The sequence below is a fragment of the Phalacrocorax carbo genome, chromosome 2 (assembly GCF_963921805.1).
Source record: "Phalacrocorax carbo chromosome 2, bPhaCar2.1, whole genome shotgun sequence".
NCBI classification, from domain to species: Eukaryota; Metazoa; Chordata; class Aves; order Suliformes; family Phalacrocoracidae; genus Phalacrocorax; species Phalacrocorax carbo.
Window position 1 is genome coordinate 147545199 of NC_087514.1, and position 27053 is coordinate 147572251.

General features: G+C 36.5%; 1 protein-coding gene across 9 annotated transcripts in view; it reads left to right on the forward strand.

Annotated features, from left to right (window-relative positions):
• MLLT10 (MLLT10 histone lysine methyltransferase DOT1L cofactor) overlaps positions 1-27053 on the forward strand; it is a 137745-nt gene that overhangs the window by 106635 nt on the left and 4057 nt on the right. For all 9 annotated transcript variants that reach the window (XM_064444772.1, XM_064444773.1, XM_064444771.1 and 6 more), the window contains 7 exons: positions 11999-12116; positions 13468-13540; positions 18088-18242; positions 20118-20306; positions 20701-20789; positions 20915-21276; positions 26285-26387. In XM_064444772.1, the coding sequence (XP_064300842.1) occupies positions 11999-12116; positions 13468-13540; positions 18088-18242; positions 20118-20306; positions 20701-20789; positions 20915-21276; positions 26285-26387 (1089 nt within the window). The remainder of the gene's footprint in view (positions 1-11998; positions 12117-13467; positions 13541-18087; positions 18243-20117; positions 20307-20700; positions 20790-20914; positions 21277-26284; positions 26388-27053) is intronic.

Consider the following 27053-nt stretch of genomic DNA (forward strand, 5'->3'; position numbering starts at 1 on the left):
ATTATAGCAGAAATGTTTGTCAGCCTGCTGTGTTGTTCTGTAGCTGTTTGTTCTATTGCTCTTTCTGATAAATTATTCTTGGTGATTAATATATGTTCATAAAAAAAGTGGTGACCTGGGTGCCTCAGTAGCTTTTGGTATTGTACAGCAGGATTTGTTTTCTGCTTCCCAGGAAATGGTAGTTGTTAGATTAAATTTTTTTTTTTTAAATTTTGGCTTAGTAGATGTAGTGTTTTATAATGAAACGTTTGCTATTTTGGTCAAGACTAAGACTGAAATTGGTTGAGCTGTCTATTCTTTTTGATGGCTTAAATGAGTGAGACTACTCTACTAGTGCTCTGTGGCTGTTTGTTTCTGGCATCTCTAAGTACAGAATACCAGGATCATACTGCAGAAATAGAAGTAAAGATTTTTGACTGGGTTTTCTTCCAGTTATTGATTATTAAAGCCATCTCTCAGACTATATTCCTTTTAAGAAAAAAATGCATTTAAGTATCTTGTAATCTCATTTCAATAGTATTTTTAGTTGGGAGTGAAGGTGGCACATAGTGGTTTCTGTAAGGCATACAGCCTTCTATTTTAAACATTTGTAGCTCATCAACTCTTTGGTGCTGGCATTGTGTGATTCAGTAATGTATGATATTTGCATTATAGTAATCTCAGTTTATTCAGAAATTTTCAGGATTTATTCTTATTCTGGAAATTTAATATGATCAAACTGTGACTTTGTTAGATGACCTTTTTTCTTCTCCCATGTGATGGTGTCTGTGCTCTTAGTGACGGTAATAAGCACATCTGTGAGGCAGTTTCAAGCAGTATTGCACATACTTGTCACTAACCTGTTTTATAGATGTAATCCAAAAGATTATTTTCTCTTTCTTGGGACAGAGGGAAAAATGTGTTGTGGTGGTGTGTGGTTTTTTTTTTTTTTTTTTTTTGCTAGCAGCTTCTTTCTTTTTAAAGCTGTTTTTTTTTTTCCTCTGCAGCTTCTGTTTTATTTTCTTCCTAAGTTCCCATCTCTTACTGTATGCACTGTGCTGCTTTTGCCACAGAAGCAGCTAATAAAGAGAAGGACAAGTGTCTCTTAAGAGCAATCCTAGTGGCTTGCACAGAGATAGGGAAACTAAATAGTTGCAGTTCGTTACTCTAGTCCAAGATTTATTTGTGATGTCATGATAGGTCCACTTCAACATACATAATGAACTACTGCCTCCATGGTGGAGATGTGATAATTGGGGAGGTAGGTGCTGCTACTCAGATGCAATTCTAAGTGAAATAAGTTTGCTTTAATCACTTCCATTATCCCTTCTGAAGTTTGTTTGGCTTTACTCCCCTTAGGAGCAATAGAAAAACAGCAGGGTTTTTAGCATTCATGCAGTGGTGGTTATCCTACTTTGTATGATCCAGCTTTTGGAGGGAGATAAGGCTTTTTTTTTTTTCCAATAGATTTGGAGTTATTTGTTAACAATAGGGGAATGTGAAAGCTGAGGAATCCTGAGATCTTTTCAGGTTATGAATGTAGGGTACCTGATGTTTCAGATGCTTCTGTCCTGTGGTTTTTATTTTCTCACTTTCTGAATTAGTCTAGTCCCTAATTTTGGATCTCTGTAGTCCCCTGTTCTTTTTCCACATCAGCAGTTTATGCTATTTTTGGCTTCCTGTTTTAATGGTTATTTTCTTGTCATAGTTTAAGTCTCTTCATTATTTTGCATGCTATCAAGGGAACTTTATCCTCCTTTTTCTTTTCTATTCTGGTACCCATGGGAAAATAAGTGAAAACACAGGGAAAAGGAACTCTATTCTTGGTTCTTGTCCCTATCAACAGAGATGTTAGGAGCAGTTTTGGGAGCAATCTTACTTACACCTTCCAAAACGGGTGGAATTATGAGGGAATTTAGAAGTACATTTTCAACAAGTAGTCTTTAGTCTTTGCTGAAAATTCACGTTGAGAGGTTTTTTTGCAAGTCTTCAAAAGGGGGACTTGGGCATTTTCATGGGACAGTAAAATGAAGGTACCTGACTGATATTGCTGCTGAGTTTGTGGTTGTAGCCTCAAGTTATGGATGCAATACTCTCAAATTCAGTATGGCCAAGGAGGATACTCCTCTGCCCACTTCTGTTTCCCACTCTTGCTCAGAGAAACATACCCTGTGTTGGGCTTTTCTGCCCCCCCCCAGCTCAAAGTAAATATGAAGAAGGGAGGAAAACTTTATATTAAACATCTGAAGTTTTCTAGAGCTGGGCAGGTGGAAATATAAGTCAATTTAAGGGAAGTTTCTGGTCCATCCTCTCTGTGGGTACTCTAGAAAATGGCAGGTCTATTATCTGTCAGTATTTAATGAACTTTTCTTTGGGGAGTAGAATGAATACATGAAAAAAGACAAATTGCCCTCAGTTCTTGGACACTGGGATGTGACAGATGTGACAAGTCTCAGACTTCAGGTAACCTGCACTAGGTGGTTGGCTGCTTAAGTGAGCTTCCTGCTTTGCTCCCAAAGGTACACATCACAATTGCGTGTAATGGCTGGAGTTAAGGATTTAGTATACTACTCTTGCAGACACCTTTGGATCGTAATGTCTTAAGACTTAAAACTAGGGATGTTGAAATGATCTCAGCAAACTTACTTAAGCAATAATCATTTCTTGAAATGCAAAAGAACTTATCCTAATTATGGTAAATTACATAAGACATGTAATCAGAGATGATTTCCATAGCTTAGGAAGATCCTCACGTTCTTTTTACATTTTTTCACGCCACTTCCTGAAGTCTGTTTCTTAATATAATAGTAGTTGAGATGTTGAATGCCAGAATAGCTCTTATGAAGCCCAGAGTGCAGATAGTATAGATTTCTCCTGTTCATCTGCAAAGCTAGGAGCAGTTGGGTGCCTCGTGGTGAAACTTCTCACCCCTTAGAAATCAGTCATTTATGTGAAGCATAGACAGTGCTTATGACAATATGTTAATGTATTGCCAAATTTCTCCAAAGTATGCTTCCTCTGGTGATTATGATTTCAGGTTATACCAGTCTTTTCCTTTTGCTGATACTAATTCACTAATTCATTAGGTGTAATGTAAAGTTAGGTCATCTTTCCTGCAGATAAACAGTACGTTTTGTAAGTTCTGTTAGTTCATTTTTAAAAAATTCAGTTTATACATTGCTGTATGGGGTGTGGTTTGGTTTGGGATTTTTTTGTGTGGGGTGAGGTGTGGGGTTGAGTTTTTTTCTAAATTTTTTTTCTTTAAGATCCAGCATAAAAGTAGCAGGTTTTACAAATTTGTGGTCAATTTGGTTGTATTTTCTGCATTTGTCTTTCTGAAGGTGATTTGTATTACCTTTAAATGAGTGGTAATTAAAAAGAGACTAATAAAACATCTGGAGATAATGATATTGCATGGTTTAAGCAGCATGCTTCCAGAAAAAGGAAATCATATCCTTACTGTGGTACTAGAATTTCTAATCAGTAGAAACGGTGGATACATGAAAACTAATCAACATATTTTATGTGACTATCAAAACACCTCTTGATGATAAGATCTCTCAAAAGAGATTCCTACCCACTGGGTCAAAGGTAAAATATCAACATGGATCACAGACTGTTTGGATGCTGAAATTACTCTGTTCTCCTTATCGTATAACTTAAGAAAAAGATATAAAAGGAAAAGTCAGCTCATCCAGAACAGAAATAATTACTAATAGAATATGTTGCTCATCCTTGGGACTCATTGCCACAGGAAGTTGCCAGCACCGGTAGAAATGCATCCCTTGGTATGCTGTAGACAGAGAGGGGTCTGGTATTGTGCTGTAAGAAGTCAATGCAAAATAGTGACTTTCCTTCCAAAACAACTAAACCGTGTTTGTGTAGTAGTACTTTAAATTTAAAGAGTCTTGCAAAATGATGTAAAAGAGCTATGCTAGTAAAGGTTTTTTCCATCTCCATTTTCTTGTTTGTCACTTAAAAGCTGTTCTAATTCCTTGTTACTTCTAGGCAAAATGGGTCAAAATCTAATTTTCTTCTCATTCAATCTAACTGAGGATTTTTGGGGTGGGGGTGGAGGAGAGTAGCAAGGAGGAAGAATTTACAGCCAGAGGGAAAATTCCTCCTAACATGTGACTCAACTAAGAACAAAGGAATCATAGTTGCAAGTAATCTAGCATTTAGCCCAATTAAAATCTTTACTTTCTGTATTTTCCTTTTGCTTCAGTAAGATTGTCTTTGCGTAGACTTATACAATATACAGGTAGTCTGAAAGGCAGTTGCGTGGTTTTGCGCAGTGCTGCATGCTGAGACAACTGCATCAATGTTTCGGTCTAGCAATAAATGTTTTCTGCCTTCAAGCTGAAGCTTATTTAGCTTGGCTTATCTGGTGCTGCTGTAGCAACCATCAGTCTCCAGGCAACTGAGGCACATTGACCTCTTCGTTGAACTGAGTGTAGCACTACTTCAATTTAGCTGCCTGAGACAATAGTAATGGTGTTGAATGTGAAAAATGCGAAATTTTCTAGTCTGCATGCAGTGGAAAGAATAAATAAAAAATATTTAGATGAAACTGAACATTTAGGTTTGACTTGAAAAAGATTTCAAGTTTACATGGTTTGTGCTTTGTTACAAGCTGCAAAGTTCATTGCTGAGGTAGTGTCCTTATAGGCCTTATATAAAATGTTGAGAATCTTGCCAGCATTTTTACACAGCAGTAATTCTGCTACTCTTGGTGCTTGTTTCATCACTAAAAAAGCAAAGATTATTGAGGTTTATGAAGAAAGTTAAAATGTCAATGTTTGTGAATAAGTGGCTGATTATTGTTACTATTTTTGAAATTATAGATGATCTTGAAAGTAGTTAGTTTTCTCTCAGATCCATTATTTGCCATATTATGAGTGTCTGGCTTTCTTTGGAATACTCATGTGAAGAAAATAGGTTACTATATGGGTATACTGGGTTTGTTCCCTAATCAAGTAATTCTGCTAGTCAATATGAGAGTGTAGTTGTGATTCCTGATGTATAGGTTAATGTCCTTAAGGAAAACAGATTCTTGAGTAAGATATTGCTTTCATTGTCTGTGTAGAGCACATACAGGTTAAGTGCTATGAAGACAGAGGTAGATGGAAAGGATGGGGGAACAAACTTGATGTAGAAGGGCTTTGTGTAGAAATGATAGCTATGTTTTCACTTAGGTTTGTGGGGGAGGTGGAGAAATACCAGGGTCTTATATCTGTAAAGCCTCCTTTAAAAAAAAAAAAAACCAGCAACAAAACAAAAAACAAAACCTGAATGAACAAACAAACAGGAACTCTTAATGAGGTAGTATTGTAGTAAGTTTTTGTACAAGTCTCTTTTTGTGTCTAGTTTATAAATAAATAGATTCTAATTGGTTAAAATTTTATTCAATATTCAGCTTAGTTAACATGGAAGAGATGAGTAAACTGGTAGTACAGTTGAGGTTATAGCTTTTTCACATTATTGGAAGATAGGCCTTCTACCCATGCGGTTTTTAATGACTTGATGTGCCCTTGTTGTACACTGGGCAGAGGTATAAATTAGTTTCTGTAGGTGTGCCATTAATTTTTCATTTTGCCTTTCAAATCCCACTGTGTTTCCCAGTTGCATTCATTCATGCCCTTCTTGGAAAATGTTTGAGTGCTGCTGTTTGAAGGTTAGATGGTTTCATTTAATTGAAGGATTTATTTGTACATTTAATCAAAACAATTGATTCTCAAAGACAGTATTTGATTATTTCCTTGTCCATAAGCAAGTCTTCATTCCATCTAGAATTAAAAAGTATTTATTTTTGCTAGTAATGTTAAAAATACTAGTGATGTCAATAATGTATCCATGGGATGATTTTACGTGTAACGTGTACAGTTTTCTTGACAGATTTTAATGATAATAATTTGTACATTTGTAATTAACACTTCTTGATTAAAAAGTTGCTTTTTTTCTTATATCACAAGCCCTTTTTCTGATTTCATTTTAACTTTTTCATCCTCCTAATTAAGCTTTTCAGTTAATTCTTTTATTTCAGCCAGTTAGTGAAAACGTTTATTGTAAAATTGCACCTTGATTATCTGTTTTTTAAAAAAACCCCAAACTTTAAGGACTTCAAAGTGCTTGAATGGTAATGGTGGCAGTATGGGATGGGTTATCTTTTCAATCCCAGTATTGCTTTTGTAGAACAAATGAGTAAAAGACTACAGTGGGTGTTTGGGGTTGATTCACATTGGTGATGGATGTATGATAGCAGTTGAGGTGAGGTTAGCTGTAAAAAGTAAACTTTCTGCTTTCAGTCATCAATAGTGCTGTAGGCTATTTTAGTGGAGAAGTCAATATAATTTGCTTGAAAATTAGTTCTGTTCAACTTATAACTATGAAAGCCAAAGTACAAATTTAAAAAGTGTAAATGAAAGTATCAATTTAGCTAAAATACATCAATAGTGTTTATCATGCCGCATTTTAATATTATTTTGTGTTGTGCTGTTTGTTTTAAAAAGTTTTCAGAAGAAATGTGGGAACGGTATTTTACTAAGGATTTTCTGTGTTGTCCTCAATTCCATCTGTGTTTCTTGGCATATAGGAAAATAAACAGGAACTTGGAATTTTTTTTTCATTGGAAACAAGGTCTAGATAAGATTTCTAAGCAAATTCCATATGTGTGGTGAAAACATTCAAGAGTTGTGTTGCACCAACTGATGCATGAAAAGCTGTTGATGTGGCAGAATTTCCTCTTGGGCTTCCTAGAAATTTGGTTGTATTGCTGCAGTTAACTGCAGTCGGACCAGCCTTCTGTGGGTGTGTATTGCTGTCCCAGACAAACAGCTAACAGAATTCAGGGAAGGCAAGTGGTGATGTGTAGCAGCGGTTCTCCCACATCTCCTAAATGAAGTTAAAGGTGGTACCAGAAGCACTGAAAGAATAAAAAGAAGCAATAGCATATTCTTCCCGTTGCGTTGAATACCCAAGAAAAGCCAACCGTTATATGCTCCTGTAACGTAACTGGCCTTAAAAATTCTAGGGATAAAAATAACTTTTCTTCACTTGTCCCAGGTTAAGCTAGGAAACATAAGGCTAGGTGTGAGTCTGTGTTGCTTTTGCTGCTATCACTTGATTGGCAGCTCTTTTCAATTCTCATTAATTTATATATATTTTTATATATACACATATTTTTATATATTATCTATACATATATAAAAATACATTTTTGATTATCAGTATGTTCATGGCATTAATGTATTTGAATATCTAAGCTCATTTAATTGCAATGTAGGTTTTAATTTTGATGTTATTTTCAATAGTTCATTGTTCAGATAAATGTTGCTTGCCATTGGCCAAACTACATCTGCTTAAAATGACTTCTAGATGAAGTAAACTGATGTTAATATGTAGTCTAGAGCTTTAATTTCCTTCCATATTTAATGAAGCTAGACAATTGCATGGAAAGCATTAGTAACATCTCTCAGAAGTGTAGCAGAAGAGCTTGTAGAAAAATCTAGCTTTAAACTTCATCTGCATCAAATTTTTTATATTGTTTTCAGTAGTAGTTTGCCATAAGAAGTAGTTGCTGGTGATTTCTAGCGCTCTTTATTTCCTTACTTCGTGTCAGTAAGCACAAGCGGTCGTTTTGTGCTTTCTGTCACAGGACCTAGTATGATTGGTAAATGGTATGACCCCAACCACATCAATCTGGTACTCCAAGGGATGTAGACAGTGCAGGAGCAATGGTATATTTTTATTTTAAGAGAGAAATAAAAATAAGCTTTGAAATTATTGTTCACAAATAGATATTGGCTGAAGTAGGCAATTAGGTGGTCTGTCACTAATTGTACAGCATTGTTATAATGCAAAGCTACAGTATAGCAATGACTATTTTTAAAGCAGAGGGGAAAATGGATGTTGATTGGATATAAACTGATTAAGAAGCTGTCTTGGAATTGGTCGTTCAGGCCATCCTTGTTGTCCTATCATGAAAGGAATTGAGTTCAGTAATGGTTTAACTACAATTAAATCCCTCCCCTTTCTTTATGGAAACTCAACTGTAGGCATTTCAGCATTAGCCTAAACAATGGTTTTGAATATGTTAAGCCCCTAACAATTAGGGAGCAGTTTGGGGCATTGAATAATGTGGAATGATGCAATTGAACCTGACAGCTTCAACAGTCAGCCTACTCATGGGACCTGAAAGTTGTTCACACTTGGTTTCATCTCTCATCACACGCTGAGTATTAAAACCTTACTGGTGTGGAGCTGAGACAGAAATGAGGCCTGTTATCAGAAAATATTTCATAGCATAAAACTTGAAAGGCACAGGGGAATAGGCATGCTCAAAGGTTCTCAAATTTTTGAGACCTAATCTAATTGTATACAGCTAAGTACTGTCTAATTTCCCCCCCCCCTTTTTTTTTTTTTTCTTTTTTTTTTTTTTTCTTAAAGAACATGTAACTTCTGAAACGAAGAAATTGGTTTCCCTGGAAATTTAAGTAAATGTCCGGTTATGAATGCAATTATTTGTCAACTTGGGAAACTTTATAGCCATACTGTTACAGTAAAATACAGTTTTGGAGCAATGCAAACAAATATAAAACTATTTAAAATATTCCAGGGGTTATTTTTGAGTTACGTTTAGTTAACTTGCAAATCTAGTTCTTCAATTAGAAGAATACACTTGCACTTTCTTTCTTGCTGTAGAGAAAGTGGTTTGTAAGCATCAATCAAGTATCAATCATTTATTCGTATTGCACTCAGGCATTACACTCGTGAATTACAGCGTATCTTCCTTCAGTGCTGCTCTGCTGCTTATTGCTTTACTGATTTATTGAACATGCCATAAATGAAAGCAGTGTATTGTATACCTCTAGATGGGCTTAAATCCTTCTCCTAAAATCTTTTCAGGAAAATTTGCTGTCTTTTCAAAACAAATACTTAGCAGTCTCTTTATTTTATTAGTTCATACATTTTGATTGTGTATTGTGTTGACTGTTTAAATAGAATCAGTTTAAGTAAAGAATACTACAGCTTTAAAAGTTCTGCATTTTAGAACATGTTTCAGTCCTGTGACCTTAATATGTATTGACAGGATGATTGCGCATTTTTAATAAATGCTTGCTACAGCTTGTTCCGACTGTGAGTGAAACGTGAAGCTCCTATTTCACCTTTAAATAATGTAGCACTCCTTCACCTCCTCTACTTTCCTGTCAGATGAAGTTGTCACATACATAATAAAGCTTTGCAAATCGTTATTCTTGTCATTTTACATTGCCATTTAAAAAAAAGTATTTAAAGGTTTTTTTTTTTATTTACCTCCATCTTACTTGAACAATTTTACTAATGTGACGTTTTCCTTTTGAGTTGCATAGGATACATGATGGCACTAGAACTTTTGTAGTTCCAACTTGTTGTGGGACACCTTTACTATTAGTTTAAAGTATAAAGAGGGGTTAAGTTTAGGGTGAACCACCACTCGTGAAAAAAAACTCAAGTTCTTGGATATTGTTTAAATCATGCTAAGTCTTTTGATCTGTTATATCAACCCACTTAGCAAACATTGTTTAATTCCTTTGATGTCTTTTGTTTTGTGATGTGATGGTTACTCAACAGACTTTAGCAACTCCTTTCAAGGTACTTAGATACTTTTAGAAAGTTCTTGAAGCTATTTGGGCATATTTCAGTCAAATAAACATGTATTCTCCCTGCCGATTACAGCTGCCCTGCCATCATAAATTAGTATATGGTTGCTATAGCAGTTTTAAGCAGCCTTGCAGTGAATTACACAGAATGAGAGCAGCTTCTGTGTAAAATGTGAGTAGTATGCTTAATAGAATTAAGAGGAATCTTTCATAGAAGTATACTAAAACTAAACAGGAATGAGACCTGGTGTTTGTTTTCCTAAAAGAAAAAAGTACAAACTATTAATAGAATTCATAACCTCAACCAATTTATTTAAATAAAGTATATATAAATTTATATTTTACTGGTCTTGTTTTTTAAATATGGAAACAAATAGTGGTTGAATCTTGTAATATTCTATTCTGTAATGTTTCTTCAGTGAAAGAACTTGACAAAAATCTACATTGTTTTTGAAGTTTATCTTGGTTTTGAGAGGAAAACCGCTGAAGGTTGCTAGTGACCAATATGAGTTAGAATCACGCTATACCTGTTTATTAAGGAAAATAGCAGGAGCAGTGCAGTATTGCTGCCTTCATCAGTGTCACAGTACTAATACATAAGGTATTTCTGGAAGCTTTTGTACTTCGGTAGGTGGAAATGCTTGCATTATTTTTAAGACTTACAACTAATTCAGACTTATTATACTAAAGGCATGCAATTCTTTAAAAAACCAGAAATATCAGCCAGATTTGAAGTAGCACTGTGGTTACTTGTATAGCAATCTTGCGCATACCTTTAAACTGCAAAGTGAAAAAACCTGATCATTGTCAGTAATTATTTGTGGCTTTTTCTAACTTTGTGACAGTAGAAGAATGTAAGTATCGGGCACAATTTCTCACCAGTATATAGTAAATAAAGCATCATTGAAAACAGTTGTGTGAATTCATAAAAGTCCATTCATCAAGTTTAATAGGTTGGCTGAAAGCCAAAACTTAATGGTAGTGTGTGATTCTTTCCAGAGACATAGTTTATACTCTGTAATATTTTGCTGTAATAACCAGTATGTTTCCCCTGTCTCTTGTGTGCAGTTATACATGTCAAAATGTGCCACAAATTGAGTTCCTTACTGTTCACCTTCTTTCCCCCACCCCTTGTTTTTTTAAAAAAAGTTTCCTTTCTAAAGGCTGTTTACATTTTCTTAAAAGATTAATTGTAACACCAGTGATCACACAGGTGTTGTATCTTTGATTCCCTGCCTGCCCGCCCCTCCCCCACCCAATATTGCAGTCCTCTTTTTTTCTGAAATAATTTTTTTATCAGGTAGGAAAATGCCTTTTTAATAAGCAGCTGTGCCCTTTTTTTCTTTGATTGCCTGTCTCTGCAACTCAGCATTTGACACAAATCTTTTCTTCGAAAGGGAAAAGGCATAAGCAGCCAAGGAAGAAGGTATTTTTATTGCGTTGGATTATGCAAGATTTTGGCCAGCCTCCTTAGCTTCATCTGTTTAAGGGTTCATTTTCGCTTGTTTGGCACAAGTCCCAGCAGAGACCTTCAGAATTGTGGTTAGCAACATGAATGAACACAAACTTTGGGAGCTCTTCAATAAGTAGAGCTGGCCAACTGCCAAAAATACAGTTCCTTATATGGGGTCAGGGCAAAGCTGTGATTCGGCGAGCCCCCTATTGTATAGAAAACATACTTGTAATGGCTGTTTGCGTTCTTTAAAATAAAAACAAAACAAAACAAAAAAACACCAGGCTTCCAAGTCTATCAAAATAGGAAGTAACAAAATAGTGTGCAGGTTTTACTAATGACCGAGTCGAGCAAAGGAAATATGGCTCTGTGTAGTTAAACTATAGAGCTGAAAGTTGGACCTTTTGACCTCCACAGCCGGCTTGTGATGTAAGGAACCCAAGCATTTGTGAGACATCTGTTGTCTACCTGCCCTTATTTTGTAAATGGTTTAATAAGATTAAATAATTAGTAGGATAACCACATGGTCGCCATGCTACTAAGTCCTAGCACTGAGTGCATACTTCAGGATTGCAAGGAATCTACCCATCCTGCTTACATGGTGGTTGTTTAAAATGCAATTTAGGTATTTCTACTATTTGCAACAGTTGGTTTTTTTTTTTTTTAAGTTTGGGTTTTTTTTTATTAGCAGATCTTGCCAATGACAAGTAAAGCACACTCTAAAACCGAATATATTTTCAAAGTACTGCAATTCTATTTCCATACTCACAAATGGAAAATAATATTTTTCTTTTAAATACATTCAGTTTTTAAAAAGCATTCACTTAGAAAAATTAATAATTATGCCATAGGAAGGCATCTTTAAAATATATTTAGCATTTCTCCCCCTTTTCAAAAAGGGATTCAAGTTTTAACTGGTTTCTTGCAGGCAAGCACCCTACCTGGATCTTCTCTCAGTCTGCCTCCATCCCACATGTACGGCAATAGGCTGAATCCAAATTCGGCAATGGCAGCACTTATAGCTCAGTCTGAAAACAGCCAAGCAGGTAAGCTTCCCGCTGCTAGTGACAAATGTGCAACTTTAGACTTCGGTATTTTTTAGAAGATTGTTAAATTTTATTTTTGAACTCAGCTTAGCATCTGGTTACTAAATATCTGTATAAAGTTGTTATGTGTGGGAAGTAAATTCTCAGTTGTCCTGCAGAACAGGCGGGTTTTCTTCTTCTTTTTTTTTTTTTTTTTTTTCCTTTTTTGTGTGTGTGTGTGTCTGAAATGTAAATGTTTAAGCAGAGCCATCAGCAGGCAGGAATGCAACAATGTCTCCTGTGACTTCTGTGATTGATGTGTTCAGTTCGGAGCTCTTTGCAAAGAGAGTAACACAGCTCTGGGCTTTGTCGTGAATAGTTTAAACCTATATTTGCATAATTCATGAAATTGCATTACATACAACTTCGTGTGAAAGAGATCCTGTTACAGAACTTCTGCAGCATTTAATAATCTTGTGAATATTTACCGATTGGCATTTTGTACCGTTGGCTCTCTACAGTTTTAATGAGCCGCTGGCTTTGCTTTGTTTCATTCCCTCCGTAAGGATTTGTTGACATGTCGTAGTAGTCATGCCTGTTTGGGGGAAGGGAATGAGTTTAGCAGTTTACCAAGAATGGATCAGTCATGTCTTTGCCCTCCAAGAGGTCGGAGGTCGCTTGACTCAGAATAGGGGGAGGGCAACCTTGAAGGGGGCAGATAGGGTTATTTTATTGAGAGGCCATAGGGAAAATAACCCTTTTGAGTCCTTCCAAGCAAAACGTTTTCGTATATTTAATGAGGCCTTTTTTGTTTGTTTTACTACCTTCTTAGCAAGGGACTTCCCTATGCTTCTGCTTATAAATAGGAATTAGTAAATTATACGCTTTCATAAAGTTTTCAGTAAATTTGCAGAATAATGTGTGCTTGTTAGATGGCAGCGGTAAGTTAATACGTTATATATTTTATGAGTTGTTTTGGGATGCAAAGTGTTAAAAAAATACAGAGCATCAGGATTTGCTGTGATAAGCATACAGATTAGCTGTCCACAGCTGTGATTCATTACTTTCACCGTAGAAATTAAAAGTGGCTGAGGGGAGGGTACTGCAAATGCAAACCACGCTTCTGTGCTGTAAAACTGAAAGGAAAGAAAGAAGTGAACATAATCCATGGCCTGGTACAGCCTCAGAAATGTGTAAGGACAACACCTTACATGCTACAGTTCAGCAATCTTAAACGAGTTATGTATTCACTCTTCAGCAGTAACTACAGGTAGAAGTTGAGATTTAAGGTATTTTAAAAATATTTACATCAGCTTTAAAACTCTTATCTAAGAAAAGGCGATTTATCAGCTGTGAAATATTTACACTGCAGATCAAGATCTCGGAGATAATAGCCGCAGCCTTGTTGGCAGAGGAGGTTCACCCAGAGGAAGTCTCTCACCACGGTAAGCATTATTTACATTGGAGAGTGCAGGCAGAGGAAATGTTTTAAGATTTGGAAACTTCACTGTCTTTTTACTAGTAATACATAAGTGTTTTAAAAGCCTGTATAGCTATATCTGTATCTATTTAGAGATATATATACACATGTATACATATATTTATTTTTATATAGACATACCCATCTAAAAATATGTCCAGATCGTTAAAAATGTGCTGAAACTTACTTTTATATCAACTGAAATTAGGTTTACTAATGAAGGACTTTACTTAAGAAACAGAGACTTGCTTTAGAAGGATTCATCTGTCATTTAATGCACATATACTACTTACCTCCTCAGATTTGCTACTATAATCATATTTTTAGTCATATTTGCAAAAATTCCAAAATCCTGTAGCCTTAAAGACTACAATGATCACAGGAATAAGGTGGTCTGAGAAGATAAATATCAGTACAATTTTCAAACAAATATTTTCTTCCCTTTCCCTCACCACTTCAAAATATACAATAATTTGCTCTGAGGAAAAAAAAGGTACTTTTTTGTTCTGCTGCAATTCACCTTTACTACAGAAGTTTGATGTAAGAATTCTGCTAGAATTCTATCACCTTATTTTGTTTTAAAATACTTGCTGTTAAAATTCCAATATTGTGTTTTAAATACTTCAGTAATATTTTCCATGTATTAAAAAAAAAAATAACTTAAAAAGGGCTTTATTTTCCATACTGGATACCATATGAATTAGATTTTATAGTGTTATTAATGTGTTTTTATTTTTTTTTATACTTAGGGACTAACCATGGTGATTTTATCTTGAAAAGGATTTTAGGATAGCTAAAAAATGGTCGTTACACAGATGCAGCATTGTAACAATGAATTTGATTGTTCAAGCATGTGTTTATTACAGTAATTTATAATAAATATCTCCAAATTAGATAATTTAATGTCCATGCCTGGTGTTGTTGATCTTGTATTATATGCTTTAATTAATCAAAAGACTTCTTGTTGAATGTGGTGGGAATATCCATTATAAGATTTAGGTGTTATTACCTAGTCATGAACTGGCTTTTAAGCTTTACAATATGCATTGCTTCTAAAACAATAAATGGAGAATTTACGAATTAGTTTAATCGGTGTTTTCAGTATAAGTACATATATTTACATTAGTGTATAAACCTTTATATAAATAAGGAACATGTCCGTATATATACGGACAAGTAAGTTAAGAGAATTTTGCAAAGGGAAATGCTCAACAACTAGGAAATTCCAGAACTTTTGATTATATATAAAAGTAGTCCTCTTATGCATATGTGTTGTGGTAATTAAAGGTTTTAATGCCTTCTTAGTAATATGCAAAAGCCTGGTCTCTGTATGATTTGCGGTAGCCATAGTTGTGTTCAGGCTGTCTTATGCAGAACATTTGGGAAGCTAAACTTCTTAAATATGATGCTTCTATGGAGTGTATGTTCGGGGTATACATAGTCCAGCACTTACAACATGGTCAAATTTCAGCTGGTTTTGGTGGGGATGGCAGAGGAGAACTGTAGAATACAAAGGCCACCTCAGTCCACAGTTGCAGAGCTTCCTTCAGCGTATGGAAGCTGTATCACTTTGCAAAGAGCAGATAGCTTTGGCCTGGCAGGAGAGTTATTCAAAAACAAGCCAAAAGAGGCGGGGGAGAATGGGGGATGGGGGGAGGGTGGGAGAAATCACTGCTGTAGTTCCAAAATTGAAAGATGGAAAAATGCAGTCTGAAATACCTAGTAGGGAAAAAAAAATCAGAAAACTTACCCATTCAATTAAGTTCAGTAGTCAGCAAATTTCACCCCTGGTTTGTGCGATAAAAAGATGCCACGTATGTTGATGTTTCTGAAATGTGTAGGTAACTTTCCACCTTCCCCAGTTAAATAAATAAGTAACTCTGATTACTTAAAATAGAGCTTACAGTGAATAAAAAGCTAACTTGAAAAATCTGCTATCTTGAGAACTTTGCAACTGCTGCTTTACCTATTCAAATTATTTTTCTTCAAGTTCTGACTCTCTTCCCTTTGAAGCTTACAAGATTCATAAATAACACACTTCTCCAAAAGAACCATGTAATTTTCAAATAGTTGCTTAAAATAAATACACTTGCAGAAACAATTGATGATGCAGCCGATTGCAGCTCTTCAGAGAAAATATATGACTCGTGAGCTGTATGGTCATTTCAGATTCATATTATTATATCTTTGTACCCCTATATAACCACAGTGTTGAATGTTTGTCATATTTAAAGTTTTAATATATGTGAGAAATATAAATATACCTGGTATATGTAAGCTGTTTTCCATTTTTGCAAAGGAATTGCTGCTTTTCCCAAGGTAGCACTCAAACTTTTTTTACCCCGTACTTAACCTTAGATTTAAAAATGTGTTCCGCAATTCCTGCGTTGAAATGCGTATGTATGCCTATACCTAAATTCAGTATTGCTTACAATTAATACTGTAAGACTATGAATAACTGTATCCCAAACTTAAACACAAAACAGTTGTGAAAGTAAGCAAGGTATCAAACATGAAACAAGGGATTCCCATCTCAGTGACAGCATGGGACCTGCGCATACAGCATATTTATAATCCTATCGGAAACTATGATCAAACACTATTCGGAATAAGGATTCACCCTCATATGCAGAAACCCTGTCATGCCTAATGGATGAGCTAGGGGTTCAGCTGGAAGAGGGTGGATTGACTAATGTTACAATACATGGAAATCTAGATTTTATTTTTTTTCCTCCTGTACAGGCTTTCACTGAAGGATTGCAGAGGTTATACAGCATGTGTAGCTTTGTTTCTATCTTTGTGAAATTGATAGGCAACAGTCCTAAGCCCAACAAGAATTTTGTTTGTGATTTATAATTCAAATGGTACAATCTGTTAGAGTAGTGTTACGCGCCCTTCAAAAGCATGTGTACAGAGAAAGAAGTTGCTGGGGGGTTGTGTGGTGGTTTTCTGTATTTGCTTTCTGGTTTTGGTTTGGTTGGGGTTTCTTGCATTGTATTTTTTAGGTGTGTTGTTTGTGTGGAGTGTAGTACATCTGTTCAGAATGTTTTCGCATAAACCTTCCTTCTTATCGCTTCAGCACATCATGTAAACAACTAGTTTTAAGGCTGTTTTTGCCATGTCTGTGCTGAACTGCTAAATGCAGTTGAGTTGTCATCTCTTGTCAAAAAACGCTGCTCTGGTTAGTCATTCATCAGGGCTTTTTGTTTTAACAAGTGTTTTTCTTCTTTCATCCTTTATGCAAAAGAGAAATTATTTATAAATACTTACAGAGCTCTTAAGTCACCTACTTAAAACCTTTTCTCATAAAAATCGCTTTGCTCTGGTGCCTACAAAATGCTTGACAGTCATTAGGTAGCTAATGTGCTGTGACCACTGCTTATTACGCTAATCATAATTAACACACTGATTTCCTGAGCACTATACGTTGTCCTGTACTGGGACTGTGGTGGTCTTGTGGGTTAGTTTGTAGAACTAACCTGTAGAACAGTACAGCTGTTATCCTTTTGATGGCACCAACAGTTGTTACTTAAAGTAATAATGAATATATAAGAATCTAAATCTGAGCTCACTGGAGGTGATTTAAAAAAAAAAAAAAGGCAACAAACCAAACAAAAACACCAATCAGCTTTTAGTGGGCTTTGGTGTTGGTCCTTATGAGGAAGAGAGCCATGCATACATGAGACCAGAATCCCGAGTCAGAAATACACTGAGCATCTGGTTTTGCGCACAGGTTTAAGTTTTGCCCCATCCAGTGCAGAAGCAGCCTTCATATAGGACCTGAGGGGTACCCAGCTTTCTTAGGGGCTGTGTGCTGAATATTTAATTTTCTCCTGAATGAGAAAAGACATGTGGCAAAGGGATTATTCTTTGTACTATGTGTGATCATGAGTAAAAAAGGAAGCATATAAAGTGTGCACAGGACAGGCAGAGGATAACTTTAACTTTCATTGCATCCCTTGTAAAAGAATATTTTCATGTAGTCCCTCAAAAATCTGGTTTTACATGATTCTTTTTAGAACAAGTTAGGCAATGGAATTATATATGGTATCTCTATGTGGAAGTACCATTACTGTGCTGATTTTAATATATTGTTTTTATTTTCCCAGTTTTCTCTGGGGAAGGCTTGAAGATCCATCCCCACCTTCCCTTTTAAAGGCAGGTCCTCTGTGTATCCATATACAGTGGTTTCCTGCTATAGAAGTGTGTGTTGTGTAATTTAATACAATGCTGTTTGTCAGTTAGGTATTACGTTAGTCTGTATGGAAGACGGGGTTATGTGCTTTCTCTGTATAAATTCTCACACTGTGAAATATTACATCTTTCTTTTATTAAAGCCTTGGCAGTGAGAACCAGGAGTTCTTAGTGATTTTGATGAATTAACTTAGTCTTGGAAGTGTAAGATACGTAGGTGCTAAGGGCTGATACAAGGTAAGAAACTTCAACAGCCTTTTACTAATACGTTTCCTGCCATCCTTTTCTTTAAATAATAAATTGCAATATTTTCAACAGATCCCCTGTAAGCAGCTTGCAGATTCGCTATGATCAATCAGGGAACAGTTGTGGGGAAAATTTGCCCCCAGTAGCAGCCAGCATAGAACAGCTTCTGGAGAGGCAATGGAGTGAAGGACAGCAGTTTTTATTAGAGCAAGGCACCCCTAGTGACAGTAAGTACTCACATTCTGTTTATTACTGCTTTTGTTAACTGTGTTATTCAGAACTGCCATTCAGTGCTTGGCTGAGAATTTTTTTAAAAAAAAAAACTTTCTGTTGTGAATAGAAATATAACTGTAGTGTGTAATTGTAACATAGTTCTTAATGCAGCACGTGCCTTCAGTAGGTTACAAAAGAGTTCTCTACAATTATCTGCATTTTTATGGTGGGGAAATTGTGTCATGCAAGAGGAAGTGACTTGCAGATCCAGCTGGTTGGTTGCAGAGTTTGGAAATGAATTCTGGATTCTTAAATCCGCTACTGTAAATAGTATAGCACAGTTTGCCAGTTTGCTTTATGTTGTGTGATAGAAATCGGCATATTTTTTTTTTATTGTTACATTTTCCAGTTTTTGATTCTGTTGCTGTTTTAAAAAAGTATTTACAAATGTTAGGCAGGTATCCTACTGGGCTTTCATATCTTGATTATGTTCTGCGTTTCTTGTGAAATTGTCAAAGCAAGCAAATAATTATTTTCTCAAGTTACGTTTGATAGAGTGGAATAGACGAAGAATAAATATGTTAAAAGCATAAATGATGTGTAGATCACTTGGATCTCCATATTCAACAATATATCGGCATCAAAGCAATGATTGAATACATTAAAATTTTTTTTTCTAATGGCAGGTTAGGGTTTGTGTTTGTATTTTATTTAACATATTATTCCTCTCATTGGTAGTGTAAAGTGGTATCTAGTTGGTATTTTTATGAATGGTATCCTGACAAAAATGCTAATTGTGAGGAAATTCATGCAGGGATAATCCTTTAAACATGATAGCTGGAGGACAGGTTTAGCTAAGTCTTATTGCATCTCATTTGGGCTCACTGAGGGTTCCTTTGTATGTTCTTGAAGAGGAGGGATAAAAGCTAAATCCTTGGGAAATGACCAGATGTGCCTATACCAGTAGACTTATGTCTGTAGTAGGCCCAGAGGTCATGTTAAACAAATACAATTTAGAATTTAAAAAAAAAAAAAAAAAAAAAAAAGGCTATCCCTGTGGCTTTACAGTCATACTCTAGTACTAGTTGGGAAATCCAAGTTCTGAAACCAAATTGGAGTTTCAGGAAACTGTGCTTGGTAGAAATCGGTTTAGTACGGATGATGATGCCCTTTTTCTGCAAAAAAAGGGGTGGTAACTGCAGTGCTCATACAGTGCTCCCTGCTGGGTGATTTGTAGATCGCCGCTCAAAGCAAATGAGAGCTCCTGCTCACAAGGTGTGCCATGATAACTTAACGTTGGACGACATTTTTTTCATTGTTTCTGTAAGTTTGTGATTCACTGTACAGGGCTTTAAAGCAGAAAAACTCCCTTTAAACAAACTTGCTTGTTTTTACATAAATGTTGCTGGTTGGCTGTGTTGTTTGACAAATATGCATTCTGCTAACTTTTTCTGTTTTGATAATGTTTAAAATTTCTAATACTGTAGCTGAAAAAGATTTTTCCCAGCTATGCAATTAAACTGTGTTACTAAAATACTATTTTCATATTCTGGTTTGGGGGTAAGTTATCATGTACTGATGTTTGCTTAAAATGAATGTCAGCCCTAATGATGTGACTTCATCTGTATTTAAGCCAGGGTGTAGATACATTGCAAAATTACTATCACTTGCTACATACCTTTTCTGCACTTCAAATTACACAAAATTGATCCTAAACCTTTCCACTTAAAGTAAAATTTCTGAAATGTATCTCTCAGTAATAATTTTACTTATATTTTCAGATACGACTTAATGCTAGTATTAAATTGTAATACAGAAATTAAACAAAATGAAGATGTTATTCATGCTTTGAATGTGGTTGTGAAAGATAACATGCATTTTTATCTTAGTTTTAGGAATGCTTAAATCATTACACCAGCTTCAGGTTGAAAATAGGCGGTTAGAAGAACAGATAAAGAATCTGACTGCTAAGAAGGAACGGCTTCAGCTACTCAATGCACAGCTTTCGGTGCCGTTTCCAACAATAACTTCAAATCCTAGCCCTTCTCATCAAGTACATGCCTTTCCAGTACAAGCAGGTAGGTAGAGTATTCAAGTGTCAAAGTATTCAAATATGTATTTATATGAAATATCTATTTCATCTACGTATGCCATTGATGGGATACGTGTAGGGTGAATACAGATTAAGTATTTGGTGTGTTTAAATGTTTAAAAGTCATTTGGAAGATTTATATGAACCAGTGCTACTTGTTTCAGTGCAGTTTCTTTTTTACTTCAGGCTGGAGCACATGTTTGAATTTATTGATTCACCTATTATTTAGGTAATATTTTACTATTCAGCAACGATTTCAGGGCTGACTTTACATTTTCTGTGTTTACCTTTGACATTATTTGGAAATAATTATTCTGAATCTTTTTTTTGCACGTTACAGAAGTTTAATCACTGTGTGTTTTTTGAAATAATTCCTTTAGCACCTAGCACCGATTCCTTGAACAGCAGTAAAAGCCCTCATCTGGGAAACAGTTTTTTACCAGACAATTCTCTTCCGGTATTAAATCAGGTAATTTTTATTTGTTTCTTCTAAACTTAAACTTGTTACAAGTTAACTGATCATAGTCCGTGCATTGTGCAGTTAGGTGAAATTTTATGCAGCTGAGGGGGTTTTGTTGTTTGTTTTTACACCAGGAGATAACCTCCAGCGGACAAAGCACCAGCAGTTCATCAGCTCTTTCCACTCCACCACCTGCTGGGCAGAGTCCAGCTCAGCAAGGCTCAGGAGTCACAGGAGTTCAACAGGTCAATGGTGTGACAGTGGGGGCACTAGCTAGTGGTATGCAGACTGTAACCTCCACCATTCCTGCAGTGCCTGGTGTGGGTGGAATAATTGGAGCTCTGCCAGCCAGCCAGCTGGCAATCAATGGAATTGTAGGGGCTTTAAATGGGGTAATTCAGACCCCAGCAACAATATCACAGAACCCTTCTCCTCTCACTCACGCAACTGTGCCACCCAATGCAACGCATCCTCTGCCAACCACGTTAAATAACAGGTAAGAGTTTGCTGATTTTTCTTTGTTCGTCCTGATAGTGCCTGCTGTTCTTAAGTTTAGCTATATTTTTAACTGTCTTACTCGAAAGGTACTGTTTCTTCCTTAGCCTGTAATTGTCAGGCTAGGATCTGCTCCTGATCTGTGAATGAAAGTAAGAAGGCATTTCATGGAAGCCTTAGTCAAGTTAAAGAAAAGATGTTTTCTCTTCAGCTTTTGGGAATCCTGGTGTCCATTTATTCCTGTTTTTTAATCAAGTCATATTCCCAAACAAATGTAATTATATAAATGTGCTTCAGCTTTTTCTCTCTCTCTCTTTTTTTTTTTTTTTTTTAAGTTCAGAAAACAATATTCTTTGCCCTGCCAATTGTTCTTCCATGATTAAAGTAGCACTGGAAAAGCTACCATTTGTTGCAGTAAGAAGGGGGGAGGGGGAGAAGGAGAACAGTATAGGGTCACGTAATTAAAGATGTAATAGGCATAACTAACCAGAGTAGTGATACAGTTGCGTGGAGTTTTCAGTTCTCTGCATCTGTGACTCCAAAGACTACAAAATTTTTTTTTTTCAAGTGGTGTTCCTAAGCATTTTTAAATGCATAAAAAGATCCACGTTTGAGTATTCGTAACAGCCCTTCCCCAAAAACCAGGTATCGTCAGTAGCATAAACTGCTGCTGCTTGAGCTGCAAGGCAAATGGGTAACAAAAGGAGACAGCTGCTTTCCAGGAAGGGGAATGGACTGCTTGGTCTGGAAGTATCTTGGGATAGAGCAGAACCTGGGCTAACTCATTCTCCCAGCCCCCCTTCCCCCCACCACTTGTATTGTCCTTTGCTTAGGAAGGAGAGCTATGGTTCTGTGCAGGAAGAAATGCCTGCAAATTAAGGAGTGGATTACTTGTCATTAAGTAGAGTTTATTTTTGGAGAATATGGTGGATTACCCACCAAAAAAGTGCATGGGGTTGGAATGATGCATGGGATTCCTGGTTTGGTAGCTTCTTTTTCCAGTTTCTTGCATTGCTGTTTGTTTGGCATCTCCTGAATGTTCCTGGACAGTATCACTGGGTGGTATTGCTTCAATAGGCTCATAAAACCTGATACTTCCAAGTGTATCCTGCTGTTTTGATGTGCTATCATACCAATACTGAGGAGGTTATGTTTTTCATAGTTTATACCATATATGAACATAACATTTCCTATGTCATAATGAAAGAGATTTTGTTAATGAAAAGTTATCTTCTTTACTGAGTATCAGAGGTCTGCAGAAAACACAAGAATTTTGTGTTACTCTGCCCAAAAGTGTGAGGAGTGAGAAATGCTAGACAAAATAAATAGTATTAATCAATTGTATAACGCTTTCTTCTTTCAGGTAATGCCAAAATATACCAGTCATGCTGCTGTTTCCTCATATGTTTTTGTTAATAGATAGTTTATTTATTTCTGACTCTTTATATTGCAGAAGTTCCCCCGCCCGCAAATAATCCAACTTTACTGCTCTTGAGTGTGTAGCGTAGTAGTAGACTACTCCAGTTCACACAGAATACTGTAACTAGTAGCCTGTTCATTAGCTCTCATTCTAACTTCTAGCATAGTCTGGAATACTCCAGAGATTCCTGATTTTCTGCTACAACAAACTTATGATGTACAAGTCTGCCAGCATTTCCATTTTTCTATTTCTATCCTTGCATTCTATTTCTATCATGCATCCTTGCCTGATCCCTTTCTGCACTGCTACCTCAATAATACTAATTTAAGATAAGCATGAATTTTAAATTTAAAATTAATATTGTTTATTTTAAATTTAAAAGTGCACTTTTGATGCAGTTTTCTGCTTTGAGCTCATCCAGATCATTTGCTTGGCCCCCTTCTGTCTGAGGTGTTTCACAATTGCCCCCATTTTCTGTGAGTTTTCAGTATTTCTAGTTCTATGCTTAGAGGAAAAAAGTTCAGGCCGAGGAAGCACTAATGCTAGTTAGTGCTAATGTGATTTTAGCAAGGACACATATGTTCTCATTCCTGTTTTGTCCATTACAAATGATTCAGTGAAAAATATGAAAAAACCTTTTCTATTACTGGAACTACGTTGAGAAGAACAAACCAAAGTATTTTCCACTGGTTGAGATTGTTGGTTCTGAAACTGTATGGGAAACCATTTGTTCCTGCCACTCTTGAGTTCAATGCTGTTTCAGTGGCAACTAGTTGACTGTTTCTTTAATGTCAAATTCCTCTAGGCACCACTACTCTTTGAACTGCGCAAGTGGGAGGGTTAAATGGTAACAAGCACAGGCAGGCATGAAAGTTTGCTACCATGCTATTGCGAGCTCTCCGAACCTGGTTAGATCGCATGGTGGTGATCGAGTTTGGAGCTGGCTTAAATCAGTGTTCCCAAGGTGATGGGGAAGTCACATGAGAACTCAGCCCTACTTTCTAACTTTTTTGTGTGTCGTCCCCCCCCAATTCTAAAATTAAAAGACTTTCCACATGTTACTGTAAGTAGCAACTCACAGGAACTTCCCAAGCTTCAGAATCTGTTCTGACAGTTTCATGTGAAAAATAGCTAGATTATTCACCAGTACATGAAGACTTCTTTATGCATATTATGCTTATTCACATGAGCTTTTTAACTGTGGAACATACGGAGGTGAGAAAACACATATCTGCACACTGCTGCTGGAGAGAGTTTCATATTGTAGGTACCTACATTCATCTGAGAAAGAAAAACACTCGATCCTTTTCTGGGAAAAAGATTACTTAATACAGATTGCTAGCAACCAGGAGATTAAGCAATTTGTGGAAGAACATAGGATTGTTTGTTTACATTCTCAAAACCAGAGAAGACTAGAATGGAGAGTTTCAGACTGGTCATATACTTTTTAATGAGAAGTGAAAAAGGATTAAATTTACATTGAAAGCTGATCTGGTTTAGAGAAAGCTCTTGTGAAATCCAGTGAACTGCCCCTTCTGGGAAGCTTGGGGAGCTGCAGCATTTTGTCTTGTGCAGTTAGGTTTTGTTTCTAGACACCTAGATCTCAGCTGCTGGCTGAGGGTATTTTCTTACAAGTGCCAGTGGTAGAGTAAGGGAGGAAAACAGTGGATAAAGAGAAGGGAGAACAACAGCAGAAGGAAGTGCAAAGGTAAAACATGATATAGAGAAAAAAAAGGAGAGGATTTAAAAGAATGAAAAAGCAGTGTAGAAGATTAATTACAGTAGAGAAGAATACAGAAGAAGTGAAGTAAAAAGAGAAGGAGGAAATAATATTAGTCAAACTGAAGATACACTTTTTTTTTGCAGTTGTAACAAATATTTTTGATACAATTGAAGTAAAAGCTGTTTGAAGGAATTTCAATTAATCAGCGAGTGTCATCATTTGAAAGTCAAACACATGCACAGTTCTAGCCTATGTTAGGCCTGAGTTTTCCTGTTGCAGCTCAGGAGGAAAACCTAGGAGTTTCCTTGGATAGGTGCTTTCATTAACAATCAAATGAACATTGTTAGCAGTTATTGGGGAATAAATAGAATGGTGTTATCCATTTTGTGTTCTGTCATGTTAAATCCCTGGTGTGTGTGCACCTGGAATATTATGTGCAGTTCTGATTATGCAGTTTCAGAAGAGGATATCATATAAGGAAAAAACCAGTACACCAAGAATAATCAGAGGCAAAATAGCTTGCCCAGGACAAGCTCAGTAGAGTCGACTCCTTGGCTAGGGAAAAAGACATTGACAAGAGGTTTGAGAACCAGGAGAGTGCTAGAAATGACAGTAACAGATGTTGTACAGTAGATGATGGGAAATAGTAAGTGCAGCCCAGCCTGTGTTTCCCATAGCATTGAGGCCATCCAGTGAGGTATGAAACAAAGTTTGTGTTGCTTCCTAGTCCCAGCAGTGGAGAATGGTGATGCTGTGGGTATTTTCATACTGGCTGATTTAAGTTAATTTAATTCCTTACTACCAATCACAACCTGCAATCCTGTCATCCTTTGTTATCCTATGCACACCTCCTTGCTGGTACTAGTGCTTGTGCATTCACACAATAACCTCATCTACATTAATAGATAATCTTGCAGTTTGTTTGTATTGGCTTAGGTTTCGGCTCTGGTCCCATGAGATGCAGCTCATTGTGCGAGAGCTGGTGCAAGGGGAGGGGACAGATATGTACAGCTGAAAGGGAAATACTTAACCTTTCAATAGCAGGGTAAACCTATCGTGAAACCACATCTTAATAATTCAGTGGGTGTTTTAAACTAGTAAAAGCTAACACTGGTACTGAAAGAGTAAATCCAGCTGTCTTCCTGGTGTTCTGTTCCAAAACCACCCTTGTTCATGCTGTTGGTCTTGCAGTGAACTGGCATAGCTGAAGAAACCCTTTATTGCCAGACCAGCCGTCAGCTGGATCAGTTCCCTGCCCAGTTTCCTAAATAACTGTGGAAAATGTTACACAGGCATGAAAATAGGGACTGGGAGCTAAGCAGTAGGCAATTGCAGAGGCAGCCTGCTTCATTCCGTGGCAGCATCAGTTTGCCCCGCTTCGAGGCTGAGCATATTTGCTAAATTATGGACAAGGTATAGGCAATAGTGATCGATTTGAATATAGCAAAAGATGAGAATTATAAGGAAACCAAGGCAAAGTAAATGCCAGTTAATTAAGTATTAAAGATTGGCAAGAGCTGTCTTATACTATAAAATCTGGCCTTTCTGTATAAAGTATTTGAAAAAATGTAGAAATGGTAATTATAATCTGAGTTAAACATAATGTGCATGTAGTAGACAGCGTTACAGGCAAGATGTTGCTGTTGCTCAGCATAAATGAGACTGGGGATGGTGGCAATGTCTAAGTATGTGTTAAAAAAATGCAACTGGACAGACAGACAATTTAACATTTGACAGTATGCAATCAAAATGCTAAATAGGAACCATCTATTTACATACATCTTTTCATTGTTTCAATGGAAAGCTGAAGTAAGAAGTTCCCATACTTTCATATAAACTACAGTATTACCCTGTCAACCCCTACAGTGCCTCAGGACTAGGATTACTTCCTGACCAGCAGAGACAACTTCTTCTCCATCAACAGCACCAGCAATTTCAGCAGTTACTAAGTACCCAGCAACTCACATCAGTAAGTTTTCCAGTTAATTATGATTTATTCTTCTATTGTATTCTAAGGCATGGATAAACTCCTCAGCCTAACACTAGAAATGTGTTTAACTTGGTATTACAGGTCTTGATAATCTTTTCGTTTTTCAATTGCTTCAGGCTTTTTGGATGGTAGTCATGCTAAATTACAGGATATTTTTGGGCTGTGTGTATTGCTAGAAGAATTTTTCCCTAGTGCCTTCAGTCCTATTTTTGTCCCGTGTGGACATGGTGGCTTGTCTCCCTCAGCATCAGCTGTGGCACCAGTTCGGGACCGTGTATGGATTCTAACAACATCCTAAGCTACTCCCTGATTCCACTAGGACTCTAGCAAAAGATTTTTGGGTATCATCTTGTGAGCTGTCTTTGCTCTGCCTTGCAGCATTTGTGTAGGCCATTAGGTAACTGGTTGAACTATTTCTGTTGTTAATTGTGTAGTTTTAGTACTTTGACAAGCATGGTTTGATATTCTTCTCAGAACGTTTCTTCTGAAAGTGGCCTGATGAAGCCAGCGGGCTTGGCTGAACTTCTGCTGAGCTACTGACTGCAGGAGATTTCACAGGCACTTTCTTCCCTTTCCCACAGTCTCATGGAACTTCATTAGTGTAACCTAAATTAGCTGGGATTAGGTTAAGGGTTGCGCTGACTG